The 24,888-nt window shown below is 45.3% G+C and overlaps 1 protein-coding gene across 1 annotated transcript in view; it reads right to left on the bottom strand.

Moving 5' to 3' along the window:
- Nucleotides 1-24,888, bottom strand: part of LOC123993074 (protein phosphatase 1 regulatory subunit 37-like) — a 51,761-nt gene that overhangs the window by 10,457 nt on the left and 16,416 nt on the right. The window contains exons 2-8 of the mRNA XM_046294838.1: nt 10,447-10,544; nt 5,914-5,959; nt 5,721-5,821; nt 3,805-3,924; nt 1,937-2,087; nt 1,664-1,819; nt 1,258-1,370 (exon numbers count right to left, since the gene is read on the bottom strand). Of these exons, the coding sequence (XP_046150794.1) occupies nt 1,258-1,370; nt 1,664-1,819; nt 1,937-2,087; nt 3,805-3,924; nt 5,721-5,821; nt 5,914-5,959; nt 10,447-10,544 (785 nt within the window). The remainder of the gene's footprint in view (nt 1-1,257; nt 1,371-1,663; nt 1,820-1,936; nt 2,088-3,804; nt 3,925-5,720; nt 5,822-5,913; nt 5,960-10,446; nt 10,545-24,888) is intronic.

Below are 24,888 nucleotides of genomic sequence, written 5' to 3'. Positions count from 1 at the left end.
AGGTCTTCACTATTATTCTACAATGTAGAAAATAGTCAAAATAAAAGTTGACTGATACTAATATATATATATATATATATATAGTAAAAACAAATGTATTGTACGTGGTGCCTATATGTACATGTCTATCCCATTATGAGAGTGTATCGGAGTCAGTCATGGGATCTCGTGCATGAGCGTTAGATGAATGTCCAGAGCGTGTGTTCTGCACCACTAGATCCAGTCCGTGATGGGAACGCTAGCCGACAGGCCTCTCTGAAGACCCGGAATCTCGTGTCTATGTGCCAACATTCCCAGAAGGCCTCAGTATTCCAGACACCCCTCAACGTCCCGACAAAGGGACATCTAAAAAGGGACATCATTCTAGGTTGCTTAGTTCTTGAAGAGCAGCTGCTGCGATTTCATTTCTGTATTTTGATATGACAAGGAAGTATCAGTCGTACCAAACCTGTCCACGTGGGGGTCCGACTAGACTTCATTCTAGTTGGGTGATATACAGTATATTCAGAATATCATCCACCCAGCCCTAAAAACACTTTCCCTCAGGCCTGCTGACTAAGTCCTCCACGCGGTCAAAACAGTATCATTCTCTATGTCAAGGATAAAAGGACTGTTGGGAGCACCACTACTGTGTGCATGAGCCACCCTCCCACTGACCGACAGGCCTGGATATAGACGTCACCACCATGCTTAACTAAAAAAGGCCCAGTGCTAATAGACAGGCCCAGTGCAGCCGTTTTGATCTTGGAATGTTGACTGCACTGGGCCTTCAAAGCTAGGCCCAGTTCTCCTGGCAACCGAATCAGTGATAATGGCCTGTACCCAGCTTCTCTGTCCTGATAGGACGAGCCGAGACAGGCTGGGAAGGGGGAGATAGCAGTGGGAGGGAAAGGACACACCAAGGAGTTACATTGCACAGCTGCTGATATCACTGGAAGTAAAACTTGACATCAGTCACATTAGCCATAGGAGTGGGATTCTTCAGAGCGAGTTCAATTAACTGTACAACTTGCAGTGTTATGAACCTCATGTTCAGAATGGTGTCCAATGTAACTGCCAACGCATGTCTATTGTTCCACAGGGAACCCATAGGGATTCATTGTCTGTTTTATACATAGTTTCTGTGGGAGAGATGTGAGGTAGGCTCCAGACACAAAAACACAGGACTGCTTAAATCAGCAGAGTCCAGGGAGCACACGCAAACCACAGTTTCCTCAACCCCATGGCTGCATCTCATTTTGTGGCGTGTGTGTTTACCAGTGCAGCTGCGAGGTAGCCCATGCCGTTGTGTGTTAGCTGGTTGTTCCAGAGCACCAGAGTGACCAGGCCTTTCCTCTGTTCCTTCAGGCCTTCACAGACGTAGGCCAGACCTGCACACCACACAGAGGGAGAGGTAGAGAGAAAGAGGTTAGGGTTAATGGCTTTGAGCGTGGGGTTAGTTTGGGATTCAAATGACATTTGTGGTTAGAGAATGCGGTTCTTCCGTTCTTTAAAACGTGTCCAGATTATTTGTTACAAGGAAACAAGTGACGGAGAGGCACTAATTTTGTATTTTGGACTGCAAGACGGAAAACTCAACACTGGTTTATGAGGTTGTCATGATGTGATAGAGAAGGTGAGAGAGAGAGCGAGATGATAGCAGTGATAGCAGCTGTATCCCTACCAGAGTCCAGTATGTGGTTGTTGCGGAGGTCCAGTATCTGGATGTTGCAGTTGAACTTGAGCAGGTTGCCCAGCTGTGCAGAGTCCTGCAGGCCGTTCAGCTTGTTATCAGCCAAGTACAGCTCCCGTAGGTTCATGTTCATCTTCAGAGCCGTGGCTGGAGAGGGGGAGAGATTAGAGAGAGGGAAGGAGAGGCAAATGAGTGAAGGATGAGGAAAACTTCTCGGTTAACACAGTGATGACGCCCTGCCTCCCCATCTTCCCGCAGCGTTACCCAGAAGCATCAGTGGTCGTCCAGAGAGCCCAGCGTTCTCTAGGTGCAGCACAGCAAGACTGCCGCTGATGCGGAGCGCCCGTGCCACAAACGGGGCAGAGTGATCCAGCAGGGGTGTGTTGCGGGCGTCCAGGTACTGCAGAGAGCTCGTCTGGGGGCAGAAAACACATGAAGTCATGTTTAAATCAAATTTCTAGTTAAATGTATTTCATAAATCCCTTTTCACATCCACAGTTGTCAAAGTGCTTTACAGATACCCAGCCTAAAACCACTTTATTTGTATGAATTGTGAGTGCAAAGAAAGGAGCCTCATTCTCTAGATCTCATACCCACGTCGTCATGAGTCACTGGCACATTCTTCTTACAATCAAAAAGGTAGAGAAAAAAAACATGGTCTCCTCCATGTAGACATACTAACCCATAACGGCAGACACAGTTTTGCTTGTGCCTTCGGGAGGCCTGCGATCTGCAGCCCACGTACTGTCAGCTGTGGCTAATATGGACGGCAGGTAGTCTAGCGGTTTGCGCATTGGGCCAGTAAACAAAAGGTTGCTAGTTCGACTCCCCGAGATGACATGGTGGGAAAAAATATGTCAATGTGCCCTCCAGGGGCACTGGCCGTGACCCCGGCCGCGACCCCATTCTCCAAGGGTGTCTCAGAGAGAGTTGGGATATGCAAAAACAAAAAATCTCATTTCAAATTTGCACATAATACACATTTGTGAAATAGGACAATTATAAGTGCCCACCAAATGATTATATCTGAACACCTATGTGCTCACAAACAGACTTGTACAGAGGATGTCTTTGGAAAATATATTGGATAATCTTCCCAGCATCCCTGGGAATGGGAACAACACCCCCCCGACCGGGTTTAACTGTGACCTGACCTCTCTTCCATAATCCAGGAACTTCCCGTAATCTGTAATCGGAGCTCTGATTGTGATGACCCACGTCACAGCGCCAGTTAAGAGCATTACACCTTGCTGTCACTGGAAAGAGACATTCTCTAACAAATACATGCTACGCCCAGCCTAGTGATGATGCATAGCCATATATCCAGACACACCTGTACACACAACCAGGAATGTATCGTACGTCAAGTGGTTTGCTTGGAGAGCACTGCTTCCCCGTGATATGGCTCAAAGAGGCCTCGGAACTCAGGACCTCTGCCTTGCAAACACATGACCTCCCTCCTGAAGCATCTCTACCCATCACGCTATTGAAAAAGGCCTTTTAACTGCGCAAGGGGCTGAGGACTGAGTTTCACATATCTGCTACACAAACACACAAGCCAAAAAGCACACTTGTGTACGTACACTAAACCTCCTGCATGCCCGATTGCAGCCCCAGGGGGTGCTTCAGTGGACGCCACAGGCATGTCTCATCCTCACACATACCCAGGGGAGATGTCTTTCTAAACCCACGTGGGTTTAGTGTTAATGAAACGGGGGACAGGCTACGTTGCAAATCCAGTTGATCGAAATGCATTCAATACCCTAAACATGCTGCTGGATTCTACTCATTGTCCTTTAAAAAAACACCAATCACTTGCATATTATGATGGCTAAATACTGCACAATTTAAACACCTGACCCGTAATCCCCAAAAGTCTAAATATTGGACTATAAAAGGGTGCCTTCCTGTACTATACTTATGCCATACAATGTATTCTATTCTACTGAGCCATTTACTTTATGTTCCTATTTTATTTCTTCTCATCTTTGTTTGCATTGTCTAGAAGTAACCTGCAAGTAAGCACTTCATTGGACGATATCTGACAACATCACGCATCACATCCACTATTTTGCCATTGATTCATCGCACGACAAACCCCCCCCCCCCGCCCAGAGGTCAAGACCTCTCACCTTTCTCATCATGTGGGCTGCGGCCTGCCAGCCGCGGGTGCCGATGTGCTTGTTGAAGGAAATGTTGAGGTGTGTGGCCGACTCATAGTACTCAATCATGTCAAAGAGAGCGGATGCACCCTGGGAGGAAGAGAGGAGAGACAGGAGGATTAAATGTTTGGCCACACTTTACACTGGTCTTACATCCCAACTACTAAGATAAGATCATGAAAGAGAAATATTCCCTACAAGTGTTGCCATACGTTCTAAATGGGAGGAAGGGCCGACAGTGTTGTGCACAACCTCCGCTACTATGGAAACGGCCAACCGCCTCAAGGGTGAGACCACTGGTTGGATGATGCGAAAGATGGAACAAAGGAAAATAGAGAAATAGGCCTATATGGTAGAAGCTGACACTATTACTCAGACATCAACACTCCAAAAGGTCTGGGATTTTTACCCAGGAAACCTACACCCAGCATACTCATGAGCAGGCGATCATTGTGAGTAGAAGAGAATCTACACACACAGGCAGAGGCCCCATTTGCCTGAAAAAGCAGAAATAGTCAAGTCATGAGCCCGGTGGGTAAGTATCTGGCTGGCTGCAGAATCTGCATGCCGACCTCAGTCTAGGAATTAGCACATGACTGGAGCAAGGACAGCACAATCTGCACAGGGAACCTTTCCTCAACCCTCCAGAAATCATTAGAAACTGTGGAATCATTAATGCAAATAATACCGTGCCTTTGGAATTAATTCACGCAAATCCAACAAAACAGGGTCTTCGAATTAAATAAGTAGACAAAACAGTCGAGCTAAGACGATGTTACCTCAGGTTCTATCCAACCAGAACCACGACCATCCAAAAGTAAAGAAACTGAACAAATAAGTCCTGACGGATGCCCCTGGCTGGCTGGTGTAGCTACAGTAAGTCACATTAACAGAGAGCCTGATGAAGTGAGGCAGCTGGAAAAGGGTAACACAACCCACAACAGAGAGACTGGGCTGATCCATGGCTCTGTCTCAACCACTGCCTCTCATTCACCCACTCCTTCGCCACCCGTTCCCTCTGTCGCCCAGGTAGGGCCATCCACATCCAGGCCAGTGACAGCCAGCCCGACAAACCCACTGTCCCCATCTAAACTTGACCGTCTCCCCCTGCGGTGGGAGAGCCACTAAAAAAGAAGGTCTTTAACGAGCGAGTGTGAGGGAGCTCAGCAAGTCAGTTCAGTGACATTTCCATACGTAGAATGTATGCACACATGACTGTAAGTCGCTTTGGATAAAAGCGTCTGCTAAATGGCATATATTATTATTATTTATTTCCAGGGCAGTCAGGGGGGGGGGGCGCCTGCATTCATACCACGATGTATTTGTTTAGTACTGTCGGCGTATCTTTGCATGCATGAACATGCTTATGTAGATAGCAAATGGGGGCATGCACCATCCTCTCCACGTGCATGAATGTGCACTCACGTATGGGTCTACAGTATAGTCTGTGCAAGCATGGACAAAAAAGTGTGTGCATTTACAGCACTTGACTGAGTAGCACATGGAGCCAAGCCTACAAAATGTGTGTTTGAGGAAATAAGAAGTGGTCAGACTAGGCAGCGTCTGTTTGTGTCCCTCTGGCCTACAGCAGAGCTCCGGTTCTGACCGCCTGGTCTGTCTGCGCCTGACCGCCTGTCTGTCCGCGTCTCAACCCAAGCCAATCTAATGGTGTTTACATTCACAGAGCTCTTAGAGTAATCGCGCAACCCTGGGAGACACTGCACATCCTGCCAGAGGAGAGCGGGACAGGAAACAGACAGGGGGAACGAGGGGACAGGGAAATAAGAGGAGGGAAATAATGAGAGCGAGGAAAAGGAGTTGAAGAGAGGAAAGAGGGTGAAAAAAAGGGGGGGGAGGAGGAGAGTGAGGGGTGTGGATAAACGTACATCTTCATCCAGGTTGGTCTGCTCCAGGTCCACCACTTTAAACTGGACCCGCTTGAACACCTCCTCCAAGGACTCACACGCCTTATAGTCCAGCTTCTCACCTGGAGGGACACAAGCGGTCACGCCTTGAAGACAGACCTGTGTGTGCGCGTGTCTGTTGTACGCGGTGCGTGTGTATTCAGTATACGCTTACCTTTAAGGTCCAGGCATTCATTTCGATGAGTTAGGTCTTTCAGCTCCTAAGAAAACACAGGGAAACAGAACAACCCTCAGTAAGACACACAAAGCCAATCACTCAGAGAGACAACACAGTAGGACAATGTCACCATAGAGACAGACGTTGACTTTCATCACATAAAAAGGGGGCCAATAAGAACCCACGTAAATGGGAAAGAAAACAACTCCTGTGTACACAGACCTAAACCGTTGATACAAAGAACAGGTCGGCACGATTGCTCAATGGGGATTAAAGTGTGTGTGTGTGTGTGTGTGTGTGTGCGCCCGCTCTTGCGTCAGCAGAGTACAACATCAAGCCAAGACCTGCCTGAACAGACAGGAAAACAGCAGACAAAGCATTTCTTCTCTTATCTGAACCAGTGTCATAGTAGGATGAGGCCAATAATAATATCCAGCATTTTATCTGTTGAACGTCCCAGATCCCTACATAGGTAAAGGTCACTCTTCCCATTCAAACTCAGTGTGTCTGTGTTGTTACACACACACACACACCTGGCTGACGCACGGCAGCCATTTTGTGCCAATAAGATGCACGAGATCAAAGGGAAATAGTGGCATCTAAAATGTAGCAGGTCCATGAAACCTGAGCTGGACGCATTGTGATTACAGTGTGTTAGAGAGGCCGTGGCGGGTATTGCCCTCAGTCACATCTCTACACGACCCACAAGTTTATGTGACGCATGTGTCCTCACTCCACAGCAACCAATTCTATTCTGCACAGTTCGCGTCATAACGCCACTGCATTCAAAGGGGGGGTGGGGATATTCCAATCCACCCTTCCCCAGCCCACCTCCAACCCTGTCGCCCCCCCCCCTCCAGCAAATCCCACTGTGCTGCACTACACAGCACGGTGAACACAAACTCAATAACCTCACCTCCCCCATCACCGGCTGCTTGTCAGATAGTCACCGCTGATAACAGTAGCTAAACAGACCTATGTCCTCATAATAAAAGCAAAGTACACCGAAGTGTGTTTTCAGGGTATGTGATCTACACAACCAAGAGCAACATTAGGGCCATCCGTTCGTAGGTTACGGGGTCAATACTTAAAAATTGCAGATGAGAAATAAAGCTAAGTCTGTCCAAGATCAGCAGCGATAGATAGCTAAGAATGGATCTGAAGCTCTGCTAGGACCTGAATACAGCCCAGACAGACAGTGTGAGAAACTACAGACAGCAGAAAAACCATGGAAAACAGACCAAAGTAAATAGTCCCCTGGCCCTATAGCCTTCAGGTGGTTTTGACTGTCTGCAGGCGATACTGACAGACACTTCAGCCCAGACAAACACACCCTTCTGGAGAAAATTAAAAAGTCATTGTACTTTAAACTACAGCTGGTTTAGTCACTTGCCATGAAGAATACACAGCCATTAGCACAATATACCATGTTGCCAGGAGCCTACAGTAGATGCATGTGAATGTGACAGTGTGAGAGGAAAGACAGACCTATTCAGGTATGTGAGAGTGCGTGTGAGCAGCACACAGTGAAGACGCGTAAGACCCACTGAGGTACTGCATAGTGTGTGTGTGTGTGTCACCCATTCAGGTACAGATACATTCATCTGAGTGAGTGACTTTCTGGGGCTGATGGTGTGTGACCCTCCGTGGCGTTCTGGGATTGGCAGGTCCTCCACTCTACTACCTGGGGTGACTATGAGTGTGTGTGCGTGTCTCTCAGAGGGGCGAGCCAGAAACTACGGAAAGGGAACACGATACGGCACTGCACAGGCCTCCACAATAGGACTGTGTGGCCGCAGGTATGTCTGTCCCTGAATAATGAGTAGTCCTATACACCTTATTGAGTCACGAGCACGCCAAAGTGAACATCTGTGGCCTTATGAGTGTGCGTACTCTTGAGCGTGTGTGCACATGTGCGTACACATCTATAGTTGTGCGTGTGTGACAGAGGGGGAGATTGAACATCCTCGTGCAGACGGGGAGCAGCGGAGACAGAAATGTGACACAGTGCTGCCAAGCGTCTAAGCCCAGGGGCGCTGGTTGGGGCTACTGAGGCTCAGGTATTCCGCACACAGACGCTGAATAGGCTAGAGCCCCTTAAAAACACACACACACTTAATGTAGGTAACCTGTAGGCCCTGGCCGGACACCACGTGCACAGTACACACTAAATAAAAAGTCTATTTAAAAAGGGGGGAAAAAACACATCTTTCTTGGCAGTCATTTTTTTGGGGGACGGGTATGTTTATACAGCAGTTTCTTTCAAGGATGACTAAGCAGAAAAACCGGGCCGTGGATCAGAGCAGACCAGCAGCCAACACACTGACGACAGTGTATTCACTGGCTGTTAACCCCACAGTGGAAAGTTACCCGGGCTTTATTTAAGGCACGAGCAGAAGGCCAGCTTAGCACAGTGATGAGTCTTTCCACAAGTGTGCGTGATGTCACCCTCTCTCTCACCAATGACTAAACGCCGCCTGAGTGGGGTGACGGGAGATTCCCTGAGCCTCCGTCACTCGCACGCACACACACACACACACACACACACACACACACACACACACACACACACACACACACACACACACACACACACGCACACACGCACACGCACACACGCACACACGCACACACGCACACACGCACACACGCACACACGCACACACGCGCACACACACACACACACACACGCGAGAGGAGGCGGATTGAGCAAGGTTTTTCTTGCAAGGAATGCGGGAGGTAGAGAGGTGCAGGAGGGGTAGACAGACGACAGACAGTACAAGGGGTTGAGAGAGAAGGAAAGGGAGTCAATTATTCCACCGAGAACATGTGTGTTTGCACAGTACGTGTGTGTGTGTGTGGGCAGTGCGAACCGCAAACATCAGTAAGCATTTCACGGTAAGGTCTACACCTGCTGTATTCGGCACATGTGACAAATACGACAACACTTGATCACGTGTAGCTGCACTCGCCATCCCGCTGCCGGCCCCTTCTGTCATTCACCCTCTGACTCTTCCCTATGAGCTCATCCTCACACAACTGCGGATTTAAACCGCCATCCCACACGCACACACCCTGACGCCCATTGTCTTCCTAAGACGAGACACACAACAGAGAAAGACAAACCTGCTCAGGAGACTTCAGGAAGCTACAGTGGGTATTTAAAAAATAAAAAACACGCCCATACTTCTGTACGCAAGCAACAGGGTGTGTATTGACCACCAACAGAAGGCTATTGACCATCGACAGAATGTTAACAGTAGGCTGCTTTAGCTTATGCGTGTGTGTGTGTGTGTGTATGTGTGTTTGTACTGTGCAAGGGTGTGTGTTTGAGAATGTCTGTGTGCATGTGTGAGTGTATGTGTGAGTGTGTTAAGGGAAGGTGGATGGGCGGAAAGAGTTCTGGGGTGGGTCTTGAAGAGTAAATATATATTTTAAAAAATATATAAATAAATTGAACCTTTATTTAACCAAGCACTTCCGCAAACACTCAAACTTTCCAATGACACGGCACAGCAGACGGAGACATGCTGGAGTGTGTGGTCGCTGGACAGGAAACCGTGGCAAATTACAGTAGGAGTCACACACACACACCCTCTCTTATGCTACTTATGGCTGTGCCTCGGTCTGGCTCTTCATTTCCATCTGTGATTGCATTTTTGTCCATTTTCTCTTCTCTTTCTTCACAAGCAAACATCATGGTATCAATGCGGCATTGGTCGACCTCTCACGCGAACGGAAAGGAAGGAAGACTACTGGACAGTAGAACGACAGCGATAAGCCCAGTACAAACAGCCATGAGCCCTCCCCTTGTTCTGCCCAGACACTTGAGGTGAAAAAGGCCTTTCACGGGTTTCTCCATTCATTCCTGTTGCCAAGACAAAGTGTCTACATAACAGGCTTTCAACTGAAAGAAAAACAAACAATGCCCACTCTTGCATTAACACGTTAATGTGTGGACACACACACATACGGCACCGGTATTTAAAAAAAGAAAACATTCCCTATCAAACCCCAGGAGCTACTTTTTATTAGGGATTAGAGCACAAGACCGAGCAAACGGAAAACAACAAACATCAACAAACCAGACAGACACAGCACATAAACCCCCCTGCTGCTGTCAGCAAAGCCCAGCTAGCTCCATGACAATCCCCACGGGGGGTGTGAGTGAGCTGCCCCAGCAGGGTGGTTTGAGGTCAGGTGGTGTTTGATTGGGTGCCAGGGTGAGAGAGGGTTCCACTGGTACCCGATTTGGGGAATTTAAAAGTCCAGATACAGGCTTAATCCAGCTCCACGACAAGACTAAAAGCTAAGAAAGCCTGAATTAAGTCGAGTGTTTCAGTGTTGTTATTAGGCTACTGAAATAGTGGCATGGAGAATGTGTGAGAGAGAGTGTGTGTGTGTTACTGTGGATCCACAAACTATTAAAAGCCTACACTTTGTTTGGGCTAACCTGAGTGGGTTTCTTCTTTGGATATGAGCTCTATATCTGTGTGTGTGTGTGTGCAAGTGTATTTCATTCAAGTTTACCTGCATCTGTTTAAGCACTTTGGGGATGGGTTTACAGTTGAGTTTCACGCAGGCCTGTCTGTAGGCAGAGAGAATCTCATCCACCGTCACATTCTGGGCTGAAAAACAAGAGAGAGTTATGCCAACAAGGTGACAACATGATTACACACACACGTCGATACTCAAAAGGTGGCCTGTTGACGACATCAGTTTACATCACAGACATTATGGCACAGTACGATTGACAACATGGTGACATAACATTCTCACATTCACCTGGCTACCTTCTCACCTCTATATAAAAAATAAAAAACACATGCAACTGGCGAGTGAAAATCGGTCAAAAACGCTCAGCGATATCACACATTAAAAAACATCTCCCTTGGTGGCTGAGTGAGTCATACACAAGGAGAGCATGTGGTATTTTGAGACACAGTAAGTATATGGGATTTGCAATCTGCTTAGCTAATGGACAGGAAACGAAGCCAACCGGATCCCCTCGCTATAAATGGCTGGTGAGTATTCAGACTGTATCTGGCTCATCAGTGGAGAGAGGGGCACACCGTGGAGACCCTCCGAGGTGCCTCTGTACTGCAGCTTTCTACAGAGTCCAGCGCGCATGTGTGTGTGTGTGTGTGACAGACCCACTGCCATCCTACACACTCGCTCTGTGAACAGTGCAAGCGTGTGCTTGCACTGTTCAGACGACTGAGGTGCAGATTCAGCCCCGTTGTTTCAGCTCAGATAGACTAATGAGAGATGCGCAGACAAAGAGACAGGTGTGTGTGTGTGTCTCAAGTGCATGCATATGCTGCGAGTCTGTTTCTCACTCAAGACATAAAGGTCTGATATTTTGTCCTGCCATCAGCAGTTTGGCTACTTACGCTAAGGTGAGACAAAATGTCCCCTCTATTGCCTTCCTCCCGCTCTCCTTCCCCACCCTTCATCTGAATCCCGCATTGTCATTCTAGTCCCGCTCCCGAGTGGCAGGACGGTCATCCTCTTAGCCTAGGTGCCAGTCTGTTTCTGCTCTCCTGCCAACTCCTAATGGAATTGTCATGTTCAGCTTGCCAATGACGATGGGATCACGCAAAAGCACAAACAGATCTGGGACCAGGCTAAGGATTGTTGAAGACGGTGAACGTTGAAGAAAGAAATTCAATGCACAGAGACTCCGTGTGGTTCGACTCCATGCAGTATGGTTCAACCATAGACATTCAGGGCGGTGCCGTGGTATTCTTGTAGCTTGGGATCTTCACCCATCAAAGCCCTCTGAAACGCATCCACAACACACAGATAACCCTTTGTCCTTAGTGGCTTTGAAGAAACCTGAGGATTTTATCAGTCATTCTAACCCCTCCATGGTCAAGTGACAATCGAACAACAGCAATGAGTCTCCAGGGGACATCCCAGTTAGGCTGACTGTGTCTACAAGCGTGTGTATGTTAAAGAGACCGAGAGAGCACGGATGTGTGCAAACATGTTATTCGGCGTGTCTCCATATTCTCCAAATCACAGCCCAAATAACTCATGACCAGGGAGCACCATCAACACTGTGTGTTACAGAGATAGAAACACAGGCACTGGTAATGTGTCTCACACACACACACACACACACACACACACACACACACACACACACACACACACACACACACACACACACACACACACACACACACACACACACACACACACACACACACACACACACAAAGTCGGAAGTTTACATACACTACAGCCAAATACATTTAAACTCAGTTTCACAATTCCTGACATTTAATCCTTGTAAAAATGTCCTGTCTTAGGTCAGTTAGGATCACCACTATATTTTAAGAATGTGAAATGTCAGAATAATAGTAGAGAGAATGATTTATTTCAGCTTTTATTTATTTCACCACATTTCCACTGGGTCAGAAGTTTACATACACTCAATTAGTATTTGGTAGCCTTGCCTTTAAATTGTTTAACTTGGGTCAAACGTTTCAGGTAGCCTTCCATAAGCTTCCCACAATAAGTTGGGTGCATTTTGGCCCATTCCTCCTGACAGAGCTGGTCTAACTGAGTCAGGTTTGTAGGCCTCCTTGCTGTTCTGGGATTGATTTGCACTTTTCGCACCAAAGTACATTCATCTCTAGCAGACAGAACGCATCTGAACGATATGACGGCTGCATGGTGCCATGGTGTTTACACTTGATTACTATTGTTTGTACAGATGAACATGGTACCTTCCGGCATTTGGAAATTGCTCCCAAGGATGAACCAGACTTCTGGAGGTCTATAATATTTTTTTCTGAGGTCTTGGCTGATTTCCCCATGATGTTAAGCAAAGAGGCACTGAGTTTGAAGGTAGGCCTTGAAATACATCCACAGGTACACCTCCAATTGACTCAAATTATGTCAATTAGCCTATCAAAAGCTTCTAAAGCCATGACAATTTTCTGGAATTTTCCAAGCTGTTTAAAGGCACAGTCAACTTAGTGTATGTAAACTTCTGACCCACTGGAAATGTGATACAGTGAATTATATGTGAAATAATCTGTAAACAATTGTTGGAAAAATGACTTGTGTCATGCACAAAGTAGATGTCCTAACCAAATTGCCAAAACTACAGTTTGTTAACAAGAAATTTGTGGAGTGGTTGAAAAACGAGTTAATGACCCCAACTTAAGTTTAAGTAAACGTCCGACTTCAACTATGTGTGTGTGCACGTTTCTCGACACCTAGTAGTGCAGTTGTTAAGCTTTCCCTCGAACGCATGCATTCAAAACAGATAGTCCATTTCAGATAGAAGCAGAACTAAAGCTCTCCTGCAGGCCAGACAGGCCCAACCAGTGATCAGCATCATGAGGCTCTGCTCTGCCTGCCATCAGACGCAGACTGAATGAACAACAGCCTGGCAGGCTGCTCTAAAAGGGCCCTGGAAAGCACAGAGCCAGAGCTGCGCTGCTTATGCAACACACCTACCACTCACTCACACACTGAGAAAAAGGCTCAGGGCATCAACTGTTAGGCCCAGGATGTGCTATATCAGGACTGATCTGGATACGGCGGAGCAGACGACAGAGGGATAAAGGCTTTAAAAAGCAGTCAAAACAAAACGCGTCTGAAAAGAGGGTGAGTGAGTGTGTGTGCGTTGTGTGTGTGACAGAGCGAGAGAGTATAGGCAACGTGCGTGTGCTTGCCTTGTCTACCTCTGTGTGTGTGTGTGTGTGTGTGTGTGTGTGTGTGTGTGTGTGTGTGTGTGTGTGTGTGTGTGTGTGTGTGTGTGTGTGTGTGTGTGTGTGTGTGTGTACACACCTGTTGATCCAGGAGGGGCTGTATTGTATTAGAATCACCTGGCTGGACATCCAGGGCAGGCAGCAACCCAATAAAGCAGTCTCAATAGTCGCCCGTCTCCAAAACACAATACAGTGTCTCTTATGAGATCTCCTCAAACTGACGGAGATCGAGCATCTTCTTTCAAAAACAAATATCCAGAAGCAGATTGTGAAATCACCTTCACCATCCCTCTCCCTCACATTAAGACAATTCCTTAAACAGAACACACCCAAAACACTCAACTTCATCATAGAACATATCGCTTGCTTTCCTTCTACAAAGTGTAGCCTCCTTGTGTGTGTTCCCCCCCCAACATTGTTACAGCAGATTCAAAGACATCCTCCAAATGGTCAGGACAGTGAACATTTTCATGTAGACTTAATACTGCTACCTGCTTTTTTTAATGTTCAATTGTTAACCCCAATTACACCCTGCACACAAACCCTTTCAGTTCAGCTCTACATGTGGCTCCTGTTGCAAAAGCCCTGAGGCTCATGTCAGCTCCTGTCAACGCTCTGTGTGTGTGTGTGTGTGCGCACGCTTATGTGTACAACGTGTCCTTGGGAAAGCATTAGGCCTAGCTTGCAGGGTTGTCGTCGAGCAGGAGTGAGTGTACACTCTTTCCAGAGGGGGGAAAGAGAGACGTGAGTCGCAGGAAGGTAGCACAATCCAACAGCCCAGAGGTGGAGAAACTCCCCTGGTTCTCAGAGCACGCCTCACACACACACACACACACACACACACACACACACACACACACACACACACACACACACACACACACACACACACACACACACACACACACACACACACACACACACACACACACGCACACACACACACACACACGCCATCACTTCGTTACCTATTCTCAGTCCTCTAGAAAACTAGTTCTCAGCAAGTAAGGAACTGGAGTAGGAGTGGGAGAGTGTGTTCTGTTGAGAAGCCAGGGCCACACTGTGTACCACACAGCTTCCCTGGCCGGAAACAGCTCAAGGTAAATAGCAGCAGGTAAAGATGTGCTATAAAAGCTACAGGGCCATAAAGTCTGGGCTGCTCCCATCCCCCAGTAATCTGAGAGTTTTACTGCAAACAGCATGGAGCACTAATTCACCTTTAAGCAGCACAAAATGGTTGGTTGATGCCTGGAATGACACGTCACCCCATCGACCTGTCCAAACATTGTTGATATACGATTGTATCGTCTATTTTTTTCCCTACCCGGGGCGGGGGGGGGGGGGGGTCGTCCTTGCCTAGCAACGCAGTAAACAATCTGTAATGCAGCCTGTCCATCAAACCACCGATTAAAGTCTAAATAATTAGACTACAATGTGGAAATCGTCTATCCAATATTGTGGGCAAATAAATAAATAAACCAATCATATGGTGATATGTGGTAACGATAACTTTGAACGATGATTTGGTACCAAACGTTTTAAGCCGACAGTGTGATACGAGACCCTTTCAGTGGTGATTAAGAACAATTTCAACTGAGATTGAGCGTGCATGTCGACCACAGAAGACGTCACTGGGCAGTCTCTTGGGAGAGCGAAGCAAAGTTACACTAAAATGGAATCTGAGGAGATGATGACCCACTGGCAGGGTAGTGAGGGAATGAGGGTCGCTTTCCGCTCTTGGCCAGCGTCGCCCTCAAATACCATCTACATCTGTGGGAAAAGCATTCCGTCTGAACTTGTTTTCAGTAGACCTCACAGCAGGTAATATTGTTACCCCTCTCCGCAGTCTATTAAAGACAGAAAAAGGTGAACATTCTTGTGTTCCTTGCCAGAAACCTTTAGGTAGGTTAATATAAAATGACAAGAAAAACAGTCCAAATGGCTCTTTATTGCACTTTTCAAAGCCTCTATTCACAGATGCGTCTTATTCAAAATAAATGTAGCCGGGCTAGAATATTCTGTTGCCGGGCTAGAATAATAAATTACAGTGAAAATAAGTTTGTCATACATATTTTGTTAACTTGATTTATTTTGTAGCTTAAAATGTTTTATTTTGTATTTTTTATAGGCAACATTTATTTTTTGTTCCCATAAGTGCTGCTGTGAGAGCTTATGTAATGCTGGTTGCATAATTGAAGGATATGAATAAAACACTTCCACAATAAATTCACATCTGTTTAACTTGTACAAGTAACGTTAACTGCACATTTTATTGACAGTAGTCTAGTCTTATAATTCTGGCTGTTTGGTTTGCAAGGATTTTCCTAAAACTTTGGTCAGGTGGAGGCCAGAAACTTGTCACGTTTGTTTAAACTTCCATTCGATTTTTCTATCTTGCAATTGTTGGTTCTCTCTCATTATTATCATATCATGTTTTTATTTGGCCTATTCACAAACACATCTTTCTGAGATATAAAACTCTGTTACGGTCATCCAAATTCATTTGAATGTTGTTCGTGAAAGATATGCTTCGACCAACAAGTAAGTCAACATTCAAATTAAATTTGCGACAAGAAGGGAAAATGCATCTTTTGGCTAGACTCTCCGCTGTCTACAATCTACACTGTAGGCCTACTCATTGCATTAATAGTAGACTAAGTCTACCTACATATTTATTGAAAAATAAATAGGTAGGCCATTTGGCATGTCGCCCAGCTGTGAGCTGCCCTGTTGTGCGCTGCCTGCTGCCCAACTCTGGCAGTGCCAGTCTAGTTTAAATAGGTTAAACGATCATGTGTAAAAAAATATTTTTTTAAACATTTAAAAAATGATATGTTCTAACATCACCACTAGATGATGTTGGAACGTCACTGCAGGGACTTGCTTCCATTCATTGCAGTCAACGATGTCTGTCAAACACAGTTGATTTCCAATTAGATGGTAATATCCTCCAATCCTACAGCACAAACCTGACTGTATGGAGAAGGTGGGGGTGAGCTGTATTGCACAATTCCTGGAGCTAAACAAGACTTCTAAAACCAACATACAGCTTGAAAGGGAGATGCTGTCTGTCTGAGCTCTGAGGACAAGCCAAACGGTGCCAAATACACCATTTTACCCCTCCTTAAAGACAAAACAAATGTGCAGGCAGCAGGCAAAACCCAAACAGGATTACCTATAGCCGGCATTAATAACCTGTTTGCACAAAGGCCAAAAAAAAAAAACCTGTGAGATTTGTTGGCACTGTTGTGAAAGATAAGTTATTTGTCAAAAAAAGGAGGACATTTGCGTTCTTATTCATTATTCTTCTTTGTTATGCAGTTAGGCTTATTTAAATGTATGCCATCAGGAATAATGTAGCCCATAATGTTCACCACAAATGCAGGTATTTGAGCCATTGAACCATATTCTATGAGCTCAAGCTAACGTTGTTCATCAACAGACGGCCCCTGATTGGGATACATGTTTTAAAAAATGACAGAATTCACCTTGGTGGTGAGGTGACCAGGCGAGGCGTGAACAAAACATATAAGAGAACCTGTACAGTCAGTCTCTGGGGCTGCTATGCGATTACAACACTACTGTAGGTATTGGCCAGCCTTCATAAAACCGTCAAGTTTTGCTGCCGAGCCTCCTCTCCCAGCTCGTGAGCTTAGCTTGCTGATTCTAATCAATAGGCCTACAACACGTACATTAACACGAGAAAGGCCTTGAGGGCCTTTGACATATTTTGGACGTCAACATTCAAAACAGTCAAAATAATTGCATATATGCTATTGCAAAAATAATAATTTGGTTGTGTTTATGAAGCTCGTGTTACAAATTTGGATTAAAACGGATGTCTTTTTTATCTACACGAAAAAAAACTCAAAATGGATGAATAATCTTGAGAAAAAAGAAAAAAAACTTAACACTACATGACCAAAAGTAAGTGGACATCTGCTTGTCAAACATCTCATTCCAACATCATGGGTATTCACTAGGAGCTGCCCGCCCCCCCCCCCCCCCCCCCGCTAGCTTAGCCTCAAGCATAAAAAACAGCCCCCGACCATTATTCCTCCTCCACCAAACGTTACAGTTGGCACTATGTATTCGGGCAGGTAGCGTTATCCTGGAATCCGCCAAACCCAGAGTCCAATGGTGGCGAGCTTTACACCACTCTATCAGACATTTGGAATTGCGCTTGATGATCTTAGGCTTGTGTGCGGCTGTTTGGTCATGAAAACCCATTTCATGAAGCTCCTGACAAACAGTTATTGTGCTGACGTTGCTCCCAGAGGCTGTCACTACAACTCAGTAGTGAGTGTTGCAACCGAGGACAGACGTTTTAAGCACGCTATGCGCTTTAGTGGTCCCGTTCTGTGAGCTTGTGTGGCCTGCCACTTCGCAGCTGAGCTGTTGTTTCTCCTACATGTTTCCACTTCACAATAACAGCACTTACACTGGGCAGCTGTAGCAGGACAGAAATTTGACAAACGGACTTGGTGAAAAGGTGGCATCCTATGACTGTGCCATGTTGAAAGTCCCTGAGCTCTTCCCTAAGGCCATTCTACTGCCAATGCTCGTCTCTGGAGATCGCATGGCTGTGTGCTCGATTTTATACACCGGTCAGCAAAGGGCGTGGCTGAAATAGCAGAAACCACTCATTTGAAGGGGTGTCCACATACACTATATATACACACAAAAGTATCTTGATTAGACAAGTCTTCAACCCCGAGTCAATACACAGAATTCATGGGGAGAAACACAGGGGGAAGAAGGAAAACAGAGGGTAAGCAGATGTGGAAGTGAGGTAGGGGTGAAGAATGGAGGGAATACAGGCAGGGTACTGAGAAAGAGGGTAGATGGCGGCATTTCTACCGAGGGTGCGGCATAGAATTAGCCTAGAAAGCGTTCGACACTTGGCCCTGATCCCCCATCGCACCGTGGTGGAAAGCAATTCAGTAAAAAAATACTTGAAAGTACTACTTAAGTAGTTTTTGGGGGTATCTGTAATTTACTATTTATATCTTTGACTTTACTACATTCCTAAAGAAAAGTATGTACTGTTTACACCATACATTTTCCCTGACACACAAAAGTGCTCACTCCATTTTGAAATGCTTAGCAGGACAATAACATGGTCTAATTTATACAATTATCAAAAGAACATCCTTGGTCATCCCTATAGCCTCTGATCTGGTAAACTCCCTAAACACATTTCATTTGTAAATGAAAACGATGTAAACAATGTCTGTGTTGGAGCGGGCCCCTGGCTATCCGGAAATACTTTTTTGAAACAAGAAAATTATGCTGTCTGGTTTGCTTAATATAAGGACTTTGAAATTATTTACACTTAAGTATATTTTAGCAATAATATTTACTTTTGATACTTGCATTTAAAACCAAAAACTTTTAGTCTTTTACTCAAGTAGTAGTTTACTGGGTTACTTTCACTTAAGTCCGTATCTATTAAAAAGGTATCTTAAGCTTTTACTCAAGTATGACAAATTGCGTACTTTTTCCACCACTGCCTTTGCACTAACTAGCCAGGTTGGGAGAACTAGAACGAAAGCACAGGCCAAAAGGGAGAGTAGTCTCATAACATTCTTCTTTTACTTTACGATTAGGCCTCAACAAGCACAGGAAAATGTGGCTTTGAAAACGTGCCTCTGAACACAACTGAAGAGGAGACATAAAGCACACAGCAAAGAGTCAAGCTGAAAGTCAAATATACTGTGTCGAATATGGGACACAGCTTGTCATGTTGTACTGACGTAAAACCCCAAGTGGTCAAACCAACCAAAGGTCAGCCTTTCCCACACGATCTACCTCACCACTTGTATTTAAATTAAATGTTATATTTAAATGTCTGTTAAATGTTTGAAAAGGATGAAAAGTATTTTTGTCTGTTTTTTTGTCGGACCCCAGTAAGACAAGCCGTCGCCATTGGCGTTGGCTACTGGGGATCCTAATCAAATCATAACCATCCGATCATATTGTAAGGACTACCTTATGAGTAGGCCAATCCACTGACGCGCACACACCTTAGCTAGGGATAATCCTTGACATATGAAGAGGGCAAACATTTAGAGGCCATTAAAGTGAGATCTGGTGAAACAGGCAGAACCCGCTCGCTTCTCCTGGGGCCTGAACAGAGAAGTCGTCGTCCCTATTGTGTTTCTGGTCTTGGTAGGGCAGCAGGGAAGGGCCAGCAGGGAAGTCTCCGAATACAGTGCATTCGGAAACTATTCAGACCCCTCGACTTTTGACATTTTGTTACGTTACAGCCGAATTCTAAAATTGATTAAATAAACTTTTTTCGCATCAAGACAATGAAAGCTCTTAAGTTGATTGGTGATCATTGCTGGACAGCCATTTTCAAGTCTTGCCATTGATTTTCAAGACGATATAAGTCAAAACTGTTTTGCTGAAAGGTGAATTTGTCTCCCAGTGTCTGTTGGAAAGCAGACAACCAGGTGTTTGCCTGTGCTTGGCTCCATTCCGGGTTATTTTATCCTAGAAAAGAATTCCCTAGTCTTTGCCAATGACAAGCATACCCATATTATGACGCAGCCACTTTACCCAAAAACAACGCTTTGTATAGTGGTTGAATCGGTGTTTGAAATTCACTGCTCGACCTTACAGATAATTCTGTGTGGGGTACAGTGATGAGGTAGTTATTCAACAATCCATGCAACTTATGTGACATAAGCTAATTTTGACTCCTGAACATATTTAGGCCTTGCCATAACAAAGGGTTGAATACTTTGACTCAAGACATTTCAACATTTTATTTTTAATTCATTTGTAAACATTTCATTAAAAAATGATTCCACTTTCAAATTATAGGGGTAGTGTGAGTAGACCACTGACACAAAACCTCAATTTAAATCTATTTTAATTCTGGCTTTTAAAAGAAATCAAGGGGTGTGAATGCTTTCAGATGGCACTGTAGCGGTCATCTAAATCAGGCTGTAAACAAATTTGACCTTTAAGCTGATAGTAATGCCTCCTTTTACCTCTAGATACAGCCTAAAGCTCTCAACTGAATATTTTTACAGAGGGGAAAATGGCATTTCTGGAGTACGTCTACGCGACTACTCCTTCAGAAGGGTTTACTGCGCAAACTAGCTGCATCCAAGTGCAGTCTGACCCCAATTTCTCCCTGTGTGTCAATCTCCCCTTCCCTTCCTTCCTCCTCTGCGTTTTCCCCCTTTCACCACAGCGGCTGGGAGGAGCGTAGAGGGGAGTGTGGAGACACTTATCAGTGCTGAGAGGGACAGTCTCTGGGTGTCATAGAATTAAACTTGGTAGATTCAAAGCAATGTTCTGTGGTAGGTGGACCGGCCGTGTCAATGTTTGAATGTTAGTTGATCAAACACCTGTAAGAATTGGGCTGATTCTCAGAGTTCTACACGTGGAGCAATGCTTTTCTATTGAGCAGACAGTGAAATCCCCTGTAGATTTTTAGAGCCATGTCCGTTCTACTCATTCTATGCTGGGCATGGTGTCTGTGAAGGGACTAGGACTGGGTCAAGGTGTCCCTGACTCAGCCAAGCTACCACAGATGAACACAGTCTGCACTAGCAAGAGCATCCGAGTCATCTGCGGACTGCATGTAGGACTGAAACTTCAGAGGATAGCGTTGTTTTCAATCAAATGGGAGGGAGGAGGAAGAAAGAAAGCGAGGGGGAACAACTGAATGCTGCTTTGACGATAACAGCATATTACTTTTGATGTTCTTTGGTAAATCATCTCTTCTGAAAGATAACTTTGATCTCTGATGTCAATTAATATTACCGTTCTGCAATGACTGACACAAATTAGCGTGGTAGACAAAGAATGGAATGACATAGTCAGTGCACGATGGAAAGTGAAAGTCACCTGAGCTAATCATTTGTGGCTGAAGGGTCACTGACTATGACTCAGGGTGTTGATGACATGGTGACACAGACATGCTAAGCCATGCCAACCGGCATGGGTCTTTAATGATCAAGGTTGACAAAAGACGAAAAGGAGACAAGGAGACTAGGAGAGGAAGAGTAGAGCCATGCACACCTGATGAGGAACTGCACTTGTCACTCAAAGAAAATCCATGCAACACTGCGGCATGCAACATCACAGGTTCTTTAATAGACACTCCATTTCAGTCTGTGACCTGTATCGATCGGCTCCCGCATTGAGGGGACAAGGAGAAGTAGAAATGGCAAAGCAGCCATTTTGTAGGGTTAAGAGGTCCCCAGGACTGGGCGTAGGGTTCAGAGGGAAGCGACAGGAGGACTGGGCCTGGTGAAGCAATCAGTCAGCAGTCACAGGCCATTGACTGTGTGGAATGAGGGGAGCCCTCTGGACGAACAGAGCAGGGACTGGACCTGATGGCCTACTTAACAACTGTGTGTTGAGAGTCTTAAATAGCGCCCTGCTCCCCCGTCCCCATCCCTGCCATTTCACACCACCATGCTGCACAGGGTGGCAGCAACGTCATTCACACATGACAGCTGACACTGGTCACAGGGGGCGAGGAACGCATGGTCCATGAAAGAGAGAAAGGCCTATGCTACGGGGCAGAGCTCTACTGACAGTGGCCTGGATGGATGCCTGCTGGATAGGCCTGTTCCCGACTAAACAGAATCTTGTTCGACCTAGAGTCGTCTGTTTTTTCGACCAATCTATTGTTTAACATTTTTAAACATGTATTTTTTAAATGTATTTTTTAAAGACACAAGAGTGAGCAAGAGATAAAGATAGCCTAACCAGAAGAATAAAAATAACCTGTTCCCGATCCTCCTCCAGATTCTGCCGTTAAGCTAGGGGTCGGCAACCTTTTCCATTTGGAGTGCCAATTTATCTTACCATTTCTACTGATCTGCATGCCAGTTCTGATTTTCATGTGTACATTTTCGTGGAACAGTTTCATTTAATTTATAATTAAGTCTTCGTATCTTAATCAAAATTCTAAAACTAACATCTATAGCCATTGGCAACTATGTAAAAACAGCCTACATAAAGCCAACAAATACAAAACCGCCTACAGGTAGAAAATATCCTGATAAAAATAAATATATCCTAGAAATCACATTGGCTACGCATGGCCTGTCTGCAAAGAACCCAAACACTACCAACTATTTACTTGGGCCTGGCAAACTTGTGCTAGCAAACAATGTATGAAATATTCTGAGCCCTCAGTTTCCCATGCCAGTGAGCTCTGGACAGACATAGCTGTAGGCTATTTGCGCAAGGGATAAGACGTAATCAGGTAGGCCTATTTCATTACGTTTCCACCGAATAAGAGCATGACATTTATTCCCCCTTTTACGCCTAGTGGTTATCAAGAGAGAGCTGGAAATATTTTTTAAATGGGCCATGTTGAGGAACTATTGCCATTCTCAATGATGTAAAAACAGACTTGTTTACTTGCTGTTTGAGGTGAAGAAAAACATACTTTGTCTTAACTCACCACCACTGTGGAGCTTCTCAATCAGAAATACTATCAAGATCCCCAAATGGGCACATATATTGGCCTACATTTGCGCGCAGGCCAGGTAGCCTAGGCTTCTACGCATAATCAGTTGTCGTCCTTACTCAAGATTGACAGGAGGCTACAAACAAAAGACAACAAATAAATTGACAACTCGTCAATTTACGTTGTGCGGTCCTCAAACAATGAGAACAATAAAATACTACTACTACTAATAATAATAATAATAATAATAATAATAATAATAATATTGAATGCATTAACAAAAATGACGAATCAAACAAACACTGTAGATTAGAAATTATAGGAATTAACAGTAAATGTGATCGCAATGGATTAGTCCAGACAGGAATGAAAGAGAGGTCTCGTATGCAGTACAAAATATATATAGTTGCAACTGCTCGTCTAAAAAAAATCTTGGTCGCCCAACAGCCAAACAACCGACCAGTCGACTAAATGGGGTCAGCCCTACAGCTGGGGGAGGGTCAGGATGGACAAAAAAAACATCTCACAAAGCAGGGAGCCCCCTACAGCTCCACATAGGAGGAAAAATAGGTGGATGGATACCTGAATCCATCTGAAACAGCCGTTGAGGTAGTTAAGCACATTTTACACAATAGAAACTAGGGTTGGGTTTATCCAGATTTTCATATTGTCCTCTCATCGTAGGGTTTACGATATTACCGGTTTAGTACAGAAGGGGGCGCCATAAAACAGGGAAAAAGCCCATTGGATGCTAACAAAATGAACGCAAGTAAGAGCGAATATCCATGAGGCTGCTAGCGAAATATTCTAACGGGTGAAAACTAAAAACTAACTACAAAGACAGGTAATCAAACTCATGAAGTTATACATAACAGTGCATTCGGACAGCATTCAGACCCCTTGACCTTATCCCCAAAAATGTATGTTACAGCCTTATTCGAAAATGTATTGTTTTTTCCCCCTCAATCTACACACAATACCAAATAATGAAATTTAGAATTGTTTGCAAATGTATAAAAAAAAAACATTTAAATAAGTATTCAGACTCTTTACTCAGTACTTTGTTGAAGCCCCTTTGGCAGCGATTACAGCCTTGAGTCTTCTTGGGTATGATGCTACAAGCTTGGCACACCTGTATTCTCCCATTCTTCTATGCAGATCCTCCAAGCTCTGTCAGGTTGGATGGGGAGCGTCGCTGCATAGCTATTTTCAGGTCTCTCCAGAGATGTTCGATTTGGTTCAAGTCCGGGCTCTGGCTGGGCCACTCAAGGACATTCAGAGACTTGTCCCGAAGCCGCTACTGCGTTGTCTTGGTGGTTGTCCTGTTGGAAGGTGAATCTCTTCCCCAGTCTGAGGTCTTGAGCAGGTTCTCATCAAGGATCTCTCTGTACTTTGCTCCGTTCATCTTTACCTCAATCCTGACTAGTCACCCAGTCCCTGCCACTGAAAAACATCCCCACAGCATGATGCTGCCACCACCATGCTTCACCGTAGAGATGGTGCCAGGTTTCCCTCAGACCTTCTGGAAGGTTCTCCCATCTCCACAGAGGAACTCTGGAGCTCTTTCAGAGTAACCATTAGATTCTTGGTCATCTCCCTGACCAAAGCCTTTCTCCCCCAATTGCTCAGTTTGGCCGGCCAGCCAGCTCTAGGTAGACATTCAATTCTGCAGACATTTTTTGGTACCCTTCCCGAGATCAGTTCCTCAACGCAATCCTGTCTCGGAGCTCTACGGACAATTCCTTCGACCTTACGGCTTGGTTTTTGCTCTGACATGCACTGTCAACTGTGGGACCT

Source organism: Oncorhynchus gorbuscha, linkage group LG13, assembly GCF_021184085.1.
Source record: "Oncorhynchus gorbuscha isolate QuinsamMale2020 ecotype Even-year linkage group LG13, OgorEven_v1.0, whole genome shotgun sequence".
Taxonomy (NCBI): Eukaryota; Metazoa; Chordata; class Actinopteri; order Salmoniformes; family Salmonidae; genus Oncorhynchus; species Oncorhynchus gorbuscha.
This window is presented reverse-complemented; position numbering and strand designations above follow the sequence as displayed.